This window comes from Delphinus delphis, chromosome 8, assembly GCF_949987515.2.
Source record: "Delphinus delphis chromosome 8, mDelDel1.2, whole genome shotgun sequence".
Classification (NCBI taxonomy): Eukaryota; Metazoa; Chordata; class Mammalia; order Artiodactyla; family Delphinidae; genus Delphinus; species Delphinus delphis.
This window is the reverse complement of record NC_082690.1, coordinates 16,488,538-16,499,872: the sequence shown is the minus strand read 5'-3', so window position 1 is coordinate 16,499,872 and position 11,335 is coordinate 16,488,538. Positions and strand designations below refer to the sequence as shown.

The 11,335-nt window shown below is 53.3% G+C and overlaps 1 protein-coding gene across 1 annotated transcript in view; it reads right to left on the bottom strand.

The window, feature by feature from the left end:
• Positions 1–973: 973 nt before the first annotated feature.
• Positions 974–11,335, bottom strand: part of TMPRSS13 (transmembrane serine protease 13) — a 30,209-nt gene continuing 19,847 nt past the window's right edge. Inside the window, exons 7-13 of the mRNA XM_060017156.1 lie at positions 10,309–10,352; positions 8,888–9,050; positions 7,841–8,013; positions 4,952–5,050; positions 3,609–3,751; positions 3,302–3,454; positions 974–2,604 (exon numbers count right to left, since the gene is read on the bottom strand). Of these exons, the coding sequence (XP_059873139.1) occupies positions 2,587–2,604; positions 3,302–3,454; positions 3,609–3,751; positions 4,952–5,050; positions 7,841–8,013; positions 8,888–9,050; positions 10,309–10,352 (793 nt within the window). The 3' untranslated portion in view covers positions 974–2,586. The remainder of the gene's footprint in view (positions 2,605–3,301; positions 3,455–3,608; positions 3,752–4,951; positions 5,051–7,840; positions 8,014–8,887; positions 9,051–10,308; positions 10,353–11,335) is intronic.

The following is an 11,335-nucleotide window of genomic DNA, read 5'->3' as shown; positions in this document are numbered from 1 at the left end:
ACACCCTCACTGGACTGTTAGGTAGATGAGAAATAAACTTGGATTGGGTCAAGCCACTGAGATTGTGGGAAATTTGGGGATCTGTGACAGCAGTTGTGTTACCCCTACTGCTAAATATAGGAAGCCTGGCACCTGCCCCCCTCCCCATGCTTTGTCGTGCAGACGGAGCGAGAAAATAATTGGAGGAAGGATTTCCCCTGGCGTTGACAGGGGAGATTCAACAATCTTGGGGTGTCCAAAGGCCAGGCCCATGGGGGCAGGTCTGGAGAAGTCTGTGCTCATGGCTAGAGGCATGCGTGTGTGTTGAGGATGCTGGGAATTCATCGTGGATCATAATGGGTGAGGTCAATATATTGATACTAAACGGAGGAAAAGTAAGTGCAGAGCAAGAAGGGCTAGAGCTTTCAGAAGAGGCCAGTGGGACCGCGCATCCAATTCTCTTGGAAACAGTTGAGTAAGCACCGGGGCTTCTTTGTAAATATGCCTTTTGCTGAGCTGGCAAAGGCAGAGGCAGAGAAAGAGGAAGGAGGGAAACAGAACAGGCACTGGCCTGCTCTTGCCCCACCCCAGCTGCTTGGCGAAGACTCGCCTACTCTATTAAGACTCATTTCAAATCTCACCGCATCGATGAAGCCTTCCCTGACCTCTCTGGGTGCAGCTCCTGGCTGTGTTCCAAGCACGGTGTCCGCACCGAATCACAGCTTCTGTCACACGGGGTCACGACCGTGACTTCCTGAGGACCATTGTGGCTTTTGTACCACCTGGGCCTGGCGCAAGTTCCCGGTACAGAGCAGGCACCCATACGGTGGGTGAACGAATAAATAAATGAATGTATGATTAAATGAGCAGAACCCCAAACTGAAGAACCAAAACTAAGAACAAAAACTGAGGATGTCTGGGCACCTGGGTGGACAATCTCAGTTTTCTACCTAGGGTACCGTGAAAACATGCAGTGACACATTTTTCAGGTCACACAACATTTATTGCTGAAGACCACTGCTAGGGGTGCTGTGGATGTGAATGTTGCCGTCCCCCAAAAAGCCCCAGCTGTGATAACATGTCACCAATCCCCTCAGACCCCGCCCAGTGAACGCTAGCCAATTCCAACTGCTCTTCCAGAACAGTGTCTCCCCCGGGCAGCCGCCTGCCTGGGCTGGGCTGGGCTGATCTGCTCGGACCCTGCCGATGGGAGTCATAGCACTACCAGACAGGCCCAAAGATGGCAGGAGAATGGGATTGCGGGAGGATCGGGTGCCCCAGAGAAAAGGATGGGGAAGGTCCAGGACTTCAGCTGGTGCGGGGACTAGATGCACTGATGCCCTGCAGGAGGGGCAACTCGGATCCTTCAGAAAAGCTGCTTGGAGGGCCTGGGGACAGAGCCAGCTTTCTCTCCAAGGCAGTTTTCATGGCAACACTGTGTCTATGAGAAGCTGAAATGGAGAAAGCTGAGAAGAAATTCCAAAGTCCCAGGACAGCCCTGGGTACCAGGGATGCCCATCCACCTGGATTTTCCCAGGCTCCGGGGCCAGCAGAGAAGCAGTATCGGTTCCTTCACGCTCCTGCAGCCCTTGGACGCAGCAACAGTTGTGGTCCTCTTTGTGATGGATTTGTCTGCCAGCCCAAGTGAGGATTTGCTTCCCTGAGTATCTCAGAGGGCCCCTTGAGGGCAGGAGCCTTCTGTGGGACTGCAGAGGGGCACAGCTGCCGGGAGTCCCTCTGAGTTCCTGAGGTGATTGACGTTAGCTCTCTTGGCTCCTGGAATTTTTTTTTTTAATGTTTATTGGAGGATCGTTGATTTACAATGTTGTGTTAGTTTCAGGTGTACAGCAAGGTAATTCAGTTACACATGTACACATATCCACTCTTTTTTCTTTTAGATTCTTTTGCTCCTGGGATTTGTGGAGAATTTTAAAAAATACATCTACTTCTATTTCTTGAATATAAAAATAAAATGAAATGAAATTTGCCTCCAACAGCCTGTGACCAAACGAGGACAGCAAGCCCTGTCCTGAGTTGTCCGCGGGGACAGCCACGACACGGCCCCAGCGGGAGGGCTGAGAGGGGAGAGGCCACGCAGAAGGTCAGTGGGAATATCTTCCCACTAGGGATGGTCCCAGTACTCCATGAAACATATTACTGGCCCCTGACAGCAGTGATGGCTGGGCCACTGGAGGCGGGGGGGGGGGCAGCCCATTCTGGACTAGTCTCCAAGTTAGGGTCAGAGAAGCAAGAATTCCTGATGTGACCTTCCAGGCCCTTCCCTGGGCTCCACCTCCTGCATCCATTATGGTCACCCCTGTGGGAACCTCCATGGTGTCCAAACAGTTCTCTTCAGGTGATTTTCAGCCTGGCGTTTGAGAAGAGCTGACAGCGCTCCTGGTTTCTGAAGACCTTGGGAAAGCAGTGATACACACATGTGCCCACGCACACACACATGTGTATTCACAGAGGCAGCAGACAGTGGAGGTGGCAGTAACGATGGTGTCTGGTGGCCTTTAGCCCAGATGATGGTGCCTATGGCCCGGTCACATTGGCCAGAGTCTTTACAGCAGCCAGTGCCGTGCGGTGGAGCCGGACTCAGGCTTTCTAGAAGCGCGTCTCACTCTGAGGAGAGGGAGAACAGGGTGAGGGTGGGCAGGGTGTGCTTGGAACACAGAAGGCTGAAGGTGGGGGCTCAGAGCCTAAAATTCAGCCCAGCTGTCATCGGGCACTGCCCCTCAGAGAAGAGGGGCAGCCCAGAGGAAAAGATGGGAACAGGACCTGCCCCACTGGACTTCCAGAGAAGCCTTCCCATCCCCACCTGAGCCCTACTGCCTGGGCAGAGAAGGGAAGGGCTGGCACAGCATCCCTGCCCTACAGCTAGGATGCAGGCCCAGGGAAGGTAGGAGCTGGACCGGGTCCACAGAGGTGGGGGGTAGACCTCCGTTTCCTGATGCCCAGTTTCCCGGGAGACCCACCTCCTGCCAATAAGGGGAGGCCTCCTCCTGTCAGTATGTGGGCTCACGACGCGGCCATCACTGGGCAGAGGCTGGGGCCAGTACCCAGCCTAGACCCACCACTTTCCAACCCTCTGAGCTCTGTTTTGCAGGAGGAAAAGGGGCGGAAGAAGCACAGGCAGCTGGGGTCGGCCCAACATTTGACTCCTGTCCTGTCCTGGTCATTTCCACATTCTGAACACCCCCAAAGGCGAGGGGGCAAGGGGACCTCGCCGAGACCCTGGGGAAAGGCTAGGCCCTCTTCCAGGCACCCCACCTTTGGGAGTCCCCGCCTGCTGGGTACACACACCCCGCAGGGCTCTCACCTCCATCTTGCTGTATATCCAGTGCAGGACTTCCGTCACTTTGGTGTACACGCCGGGTTTGTTTCTCTGGCCGCAGCCAATGCCCCAGCTGGTGACTCCTGCCAGGTACCAGCGGCGGTCCTGCTCGCAGACCAGGGGCCCCCCGCTGTCTCCCTACAGGGGAGTGCACGCGCATCAGCAGGGTGAGAGAGGCAGTCCTTGGGCAGGAAACGGTGGGCACCTGACTCTCCCTCCGACCCCAAAACCTCAGCCTTCCTCCCTTCCCTTGGGGTCCCAGGGCCTGAGCCTCACGTGGGAGCAGCCTCACCTGGCAGGAATCTCTCCCTCCCCGCAGGTCCCCCGCACACATCATCCTCGGGGTGAGGTTGCTGTTGTAGACCAAGTAGTTGTTACACCTCTTGAAGTCGATGAGGTTGACCTGCACCTCCCGGAGGAATGGGGATGTCCTCTCTTCAGTGCAGTGGAGGAGAGAGAAGAAGGGAAGGGAGTGAGACTCCGAGCGGCTTTGTGGCCTTCCAGCTGCCCACCCCACACCCCAGACTGGCAGCCTCCTGGGCGTGGAGGGCACCCTTCCCCTGGTAGGCCACCCAGGATGTATGGGCACATATACCCTCACACCAGACACAACTCACTACACGTAACAGAGACACACGTACCCAGACAAACTCACAGGCCTTTCAGGCTGCCTCACATGCTGCACAATGCCTATCTGTGTCCAAAGCAACGTCAAATAGATCATTTGTTTCTGGTAACCACGTGCTCTGAGGAGAGCAGGTGTGATGAATCCATTTACAGAAGGAGAAATTTAGGGCTGAGGAAGGACTTGCCCACGGTCACCCAGCGAGTCAGTCACAGGGCCAAGATCAAAACGAGGCTGCTCCTGGCCAGTCCCCGCTCCATCCCACGAGCAGGCCCGACACCTGCGGCGGCCACGAGCTTGCGATGCTCACGGCGAGGCCAGCTGACTGCCGTGCCTTCCTGCCCAGTATACATGACCTTACAGACCGGACACCAGACACGGCCACCTGTGATCACGATGAAGTGAGGGAAAACCAAACCGCTTCCTAGCCTCGTTTCAGCACAGACAAAACACAAGGTAGGTCAATCCACGAAAGGACCGAACAGCCCCCTGTCCCAGCCAGGAGGAGCAGCTCCTGCTGCTTCACCAACTGCAGCTTTAGACGCAGTCTATTAACTCTTTCTAAATGAGATTTTAAGATATCCACTCACAGGATTATCCCTGCTTCCTACAGGCAACCAATCTAGAGAAATACTTCACTTCTTTGAACCCCCTTCAAAGCACCCGAATCCTGTAAGTCCTTTCTGACACCCTCTTGTTGAGACGCCCCACGGTTCTCCCTGGTGTGAGTTCTCCCTCGGTTCAATGAGCCATGAACCCAGGTCTTTCAAAGACGGGGATTTTCCTTGTGTTGTTGGCTGGGGCATTGTCACGGCAACTGCCCTGATGTATACGCAGGTGTATATACACACACATTCACACCAAGGCCCATGACTCTATATATCCAAACCCTCCTCTAGGTAGACCTTCATCTCTATACCCTGACATATCACCCCCCCACACTCTACACAGACACATATGTACTCACACACACACACACACACACACACACTCTAGCATCTGCCTCTCACCATCTGTCTCCTTGGTCTTGCCGAAGCCTGTGACCCAGCAGGTCTCGTTGAGGCTGAAGGTCTGTCCGTGCATGGGGAGGCAGGCAGGTTGCACATGTGCTGTGACAAGACCTCAAGACATCAGTGAAGGGACAAGGCTGGAGGTTTTGGTGGGGGGTGTGTGTGGAGGGACAGGAGTACCAATGTCCCAGGACCTCCTCCTTCCCCCCAGAGTGCTTCTGAATCTTTCAGGGCCTTGAACGGACCAGGCAAGAAACTCAATCACTTTATCTTGCCCCTCCAGCCTTCAGGGTGCCGTCAGAGTCCCCCAGACATTCTGATTTTTCAGTGGGTGACATGTGGGCAAATGCATATGTCTTGGAAGCTCCCCTGTGCCAAGCTGGTACTGGGTGTCTGAGGGTCTCTCTCTTCAAGAGTGGCTGTCCCGGCTGAGCCTCTTCCACGCCTGTCCCTCAGAGCAAGGAGCAGTGCAGGCTAAATCCCAGGTATTACTGCCAGGACGTCTCAGGGGTGTGTCCTGCCTGGTCTGGGGAGGGCACCCCTGTTTGGCCAGGGCCTGAGCCTCTCTCTCCAGGGTGAGACAACCTCTCCAAGTGGGGAGAGCACATCCCTAGAGGCACAGGCCACGAAACTGCTGCTCCCTTGCTCCCACACTCAGAATCATATAGAAGGTGCGGTTGTGCATCAGTTCATAAGCTCCCTCTGAGGACCAGTGTTCCCATGTGGACTAGAGCATCGACCAATTTGCAAGAAGAAAAGAGTTGATAGAATGTTTGCAGTGTTCACGATTGTTATGCTCACTGCAGCTTCCCGTGCCTAAAATAGTGCCTGACACATAGAAAGTGCTCATAGGAAGGAAGGAAGGGAGGGAGGGAGGGAGGGGAGGAAGGGGAAGGGGGGAGGGAGGGGGGAGGGAGGGGGAGGGGGAGGGAGGGAGGGGGAGGGAGGGAGGGATGGGGGAGGAGAAAGACAGAGGGAGGGAGAATGAATGTAAAATTTTTCTCCTGTAAATTGGGAGTCGAACACATTTCTCTGCTAGAGAGTAAACAAACAAAAAATAAATGAAGGGATGCCATCAATTATTAAGCGAAACCACAAAACTTGACTTCTTAAAATAGTGTGTGTCTATTTTAGAGACATGCAGTCTTAAAAACATGTAACACAAAAAAAAAAAAAAACATGTAACACTATTATATATTCTACTCTTTTTATGGGGTAATTAAATTTATCAGTGAGCCTCCACAGTTTCCTCAGCTAGTACTGTGACTTCGAAGCGCTCAGCCTACCAGACAGTTTAAGAAACTCTGCCCTGATCTCTAAACCAAAAATCAGCGCACATGGTCTGACCACAGGACTGCATAAATCTAAGCTGTGAGTGTCTCAGCCTAGAGATATTCCTCCTTCCCAGGAGAGTGGGAGGGGGTGGGAGCGGCTATCAGAGTCTAGAGAGGGACTGCTGCAGTCTGAAAAGCATAGGTAGTGCTATAATAGCTTTAATTTAGTTTTACAAATTAATTCTATTTGGAATTCCAAATAATATTCAGGGGGTTTGGGGTGATGGCAGGTAAGATCTGGACGGTTAGTCAAATGAAGTCTGGGTTTTACAAGGCTGGGAAGGCCTGTTCTGATCCTTCAGACTGCCTGCCCGCTTTCATGTGTGCGCGAGGGGCAGGGCAGGGGCAGCACGGCACCCCCATCTCACCGCCCCAGGCTCCACAGACGAGGCTAGGAGGGGCAGGAGAAAGGCTGAGAGGGCTCGCCCGTGGCGGGTGGTGGGCTTGGCTTCTGCTAGGATCCGCTGGGGGCCAGCTCCACCCAGCCCAGTCCTGCGTTGGGGTTGGGGTTCTCCTCTGCACACCGCTGTGATGAGCTAACCGCTGTGACTCAGGACCAACACCGCCTCCGTAATTCACATGCCGGCAAAGGCCCGCGCACAGGCCCAGAGCACCAGAAAGGCTGGACTAAGCAGAGAGCCCTCCAAGGCTTCCAGAAGCCTCTGTAGCCTGCCAAGACGGATTAGGTGCCCGAATCTGTGCCACCACGGCTCCCCGGGGTGCCCCCGACATCACATCACTAGCTTCTCAGTGGCTGTTTGTGTGCGTCATCCGTTTTGTTCTCTTTGCAGTGAAATTGCAGAGCCGCTATGTGGGAGACACACAGTGTTTGACGCGTGAACAAATGGGTGGATGAAGTAGTGAAGATAAACCCTGATCTCCTGAGAACTTCAGTAGCATTTCCTTCCTGTAGCCCCATTTGTTCCTCAGCTCCACCCTCAGCTCTCACGGCAGTTAGATGTTTGGATGTAGAGGTACTTTGCTCGTGTTCGCAACTTTGGCGTTGGCAATTTGCCAGCAGAGAGCAGCATGGGAAGAGCACTGCTTAGGAGCCAGACCCAACTGGACCCAGTCTTGGAGCTGCCACTCATTACTGCACGGCCTCGGGGAACTCTCTCTCTCTCAAGCTCCTCTCCTCAAATGTAAAATGAAGTTAATAATAGTACCTGCTCCACAGGATGGGTTGTGCAGAGTAAATGAAATTGTAGATGTAAAATGCCTACCACAGGTCTGGTCTCTGTTAAGTGCTCGATATACCAGTGAAACAATTCGATCTGTTTATCTTGATGAAGGCCAGTATCCAAACCCTGGCTCTGTCACCAGTTTGCAGTGTCAGATGTGTCACTGGGGCAAGTTTGTTTCCAACCTCTGGGCCTCAGTTCCCCTAACTGTAAGACAGAGGTGTTCCACTAAATGATCTCTAACAATCTTTGACGGCCACCACGCTGAAGCTCTGGACCCTGGGATGGGTCAGTGGCTGCTGCTAAGTGTCAAGGCTGGGCCCCAGGGCTGCTGGATGAGCAGGGTGGGGTGTGACAGGCATGGATTCACTCACCGGTCAGAGTCAGGGGCTCGGAGAGCCGCATGAGGGCGATATCATAGTCGTCCTCGTCGTCCGAGTAGTTGCTGTTGATAATGATCTGGGCAATGGAGGCTCCCTCGGGCAGCTGGTGCAGGTTGTTGGTGCCCACGTACACCTTCCAGTCCTCCAGGATCTTATTCGGGGTCCTGCTAGGGCCACAGAGAGCATATGGGCCAGTTACCACATGGCAGAGTCCTCTGGCAGCCCGCAGGGAGCTGCAGCCAGGGCGCCACTGGAGGCAGGAGAATGGATGAAATGACCTCTGGAGGGAGCTCTCTATCTTAGCCCGGGGATCTAGGACAATCCCCTACTTCCAAACAACCGCTCTGAACTGGTGGCTCTGTACCTTACGATAGAAAACGGGAGGGGCTGAGTAAAACTTCTAGGACCACTGGCCCCACTGTCTCCTCTGGACGCCACCAAGGGTCAAATAAGGCGGGTGGGACACATCTCAGTGGTAGTATCCTCAGCAGAAACGGAGCTTTCGACAGGACAAAGTGACCCACTGAAGCCTCACTACTGGGGAAGCCAGTGCCCCTGAGGCCTCGTCTCCGAGCCCTTTCCTGTCCACCAGCTCAAAGGACAGGCCTGGCTGGTGACTGTCAGAAGCTGACCGCACTGCCCTTCCCACAATCCCCATCCCTCAATTCCTGGGACAGCATTCCTGATGTCTTGGGCTCCTCCCCTCTAACTTGCAGTTTCTGGCAGCAACAAGCCCCAACCCTCTTTATTTCACCCTGTTCTTTAGGGCAGGCTCACAATTCCTTCCTTCTACCTGCCTCTCTCTCTCCCTTGGAGCCACCAATCTGTACTGGCTCAGAACAAGTAATCCCAACTCACAGTCCCAGGACCAAATACCAATGGCAAACCATGGTCCTCACCACACACGAGCTGCCCAGCCCACAGGGGCCAGCCTTACCAACAAAGTCCCCCTCCACAGAGAGAAGTAGTCTGCCCTCAGCCCTTGCTGGCGTCCCCGACCCTCAGCGGTGTCGCATCATTGCCCCCTTGGGCACTTACAAGAAGAAGCAGTGGGCGGCGGTGAGAACCCACTGGGCGTCGATCAGCGTGCCCCCACAAATGTGGGTGTGGGCGTACTGCAGACTGACTTGCCAAGGCCACTTGCTCTCTGGGGACAGCGCCCCTCCCACGATCCGCCCGGTCAGGGCCCTCAGTCCACAGCCTGGGGAGAAGTAGAAGAGATAAGCTAGTACGAACTCAGCTTTTCTCAGAGCTGCAACCATGCTCCCAGGCCCAGGGAATCTCAGGCAGCCGCATCCTGAGGGTACCACCCACTCATGGAGGCCGCTTTGCTCACTTAATCTGATGCAGCACAGCTGCTTCCTGCCAACAGAGAGCTCCCACATGGCGGGTTAGCCTTCTGGGATCATCCAGTGGGTAGTTTGGTCCTAGGAAAGATCCTCTTTCCTCCCCCTCATTCATTCTTCCATTAATTCGATAAATGCTTCCTAAATACCTCATGCTTTGGGCACTGTGCCAGGCTCACAACGGTGAATTCCAGGGCTGCTGTCAGGACCTCGTGAAAGCAGACCAAGCCTAACATGACCCTGAATTGGTAAGCACTGTGAGGGGGATCGTTTCAAAACAAAGGAGAAAAGCCCTTCCCATGATGCACAGGCAGGTGGCGTCCACGTGTTTCCTCAGTGGGTCATCTTGTGCTGTTGGGGACCCTGCACCCCAAGCAAACATTTCCAAACATGTTCTGGAGTGAGTCCTCCCCCCGAAATCATGGACAGAGTCTGTTCACATGTGTGTTCTTTCTTTGAAGAAGGAGAGTGAAGAGCCAGCGGTGGTCTGAGGGGCTCCATCCGCAGCACTGTGCCCGCCTGCTCAGGGGAGCACCCCGCCCGGCCATCATGAGAACACAGCACTCATGGACCGGTTAACAGTTTGGGCTTTGGGGTCAGACCCAAGCTCCAATACCAGCTCCTTACCTACCAGCGGTCTGACCTTAAGTAAGGCAAAATTTTCAGTCTCTTTTCAGTAAGCGGACAATAATGGCACCCGCCTCATGAGAATTAAATGTCATCACGTTTGTAAAGCCATAGGCGCAGTGCCTTGGCACCCAGTGTGCTCCGTAAATGTTGGCTCTGGATCTAGCTCCACATCTATCGATAGCAGAGCTTTAAGCTGGCCCTGACGTGCTCTCCCAGTCCTCTGCCCTCTGCCCAGAATCCAGGAGACTTGGATGGTGAGGTTGCTGGGCTAAGCAGAATCAGGAGAAGGGGAAATGCTACCCTGAGAATGTCCATCCAGGTGCCTTACAGGGACCCTGGCCCTGAAACAGGCCTGCTGCTCCAGCCCCTCTTCCTGGCTTGGACACCCAGGGCTGGCCCTCTCCCTCATAGGGACCCCACTGCTCTGCCCCCTGACTCCCACCCCACACAGGCCACTATCCAGGAGAAAGGGCATCTTCTTACTGGGACACTGGAGAGTCACATACTGCTGGGAAGGGCATTCAGACCTGCAGCAGGAAACACAAAAGATGAGAAAAGGGCACATTAGCTGGCTCCTCCAGGAAGCCTTCCGTGATTGGTTTCTGCTAAGTCTCATCCCATCCCCTCTGCACAAGAATATGGAGTTTCTTTTCTTTTTTTCTTTTTCTTTTTTTTTGTAACATCTTTACTGGAGTATAATTGCTTTACAATGTTGTGTTAGTTTCTGCTCTATAACAAAGTGAATCAGCTATATGTATAGATATATCCCCCATTCCCTCCCTCTTGCGTCTCCCTCCCACACTCCCTATCCCACCCCACTAGGTGGTCACAAAGCATCGAGCTGATCTCCCCGTGCGATGCAGCTGCTCCCCACTAGCTATCTATTTTACATTTGGTAGTGTATATATGTCAATGCTACTCTCTCACTTCGTCCCAGCTTTCCCTTCCCCTTTCCCATGTCCTCAAGTCCATTCTCTATGTCTACGTCTTTATTCCTGTCCTGCCCCTAGGTTCATCAGAACCTTTTTTTTTTTTTTTAGATTCCGTATATATGTGTTAGCATATGGGTATTTGTTTTTCTCTTTCTGACTTGCTTCACTCTGTATGACAGACTCTAGGTCCATCCACCTCACTACAAATAACTCAATTCTGTTTCTTTTTATGGCTGAGTAATATTCCATTTATATATGTGCCAAATCTTCTTTATCCATTCATCTGTCGATGGACATTTAGGTTGCTTCCATGTCCTGGCTATTGTAAATAGTGCTGCAATGAACCTTGTGGTACATGTCTCTTTTTGAATTATGGTTTTCTCAGGGTATATGCCCAGTAATGGGATTGCTGAGTCATATGGTATTCTATTTTTAGGTTTTTAAGAAACCTCCATACTGTTCTCCATAGTGGTTGTACCAATTCACATTCCCACCAACAGTGCAAGAGGGTTCCCTTTTCTCACACCCTCTCCAGCATTTATTGTTTGTAGATTTTTTGATGATGGCCATTCTGACCA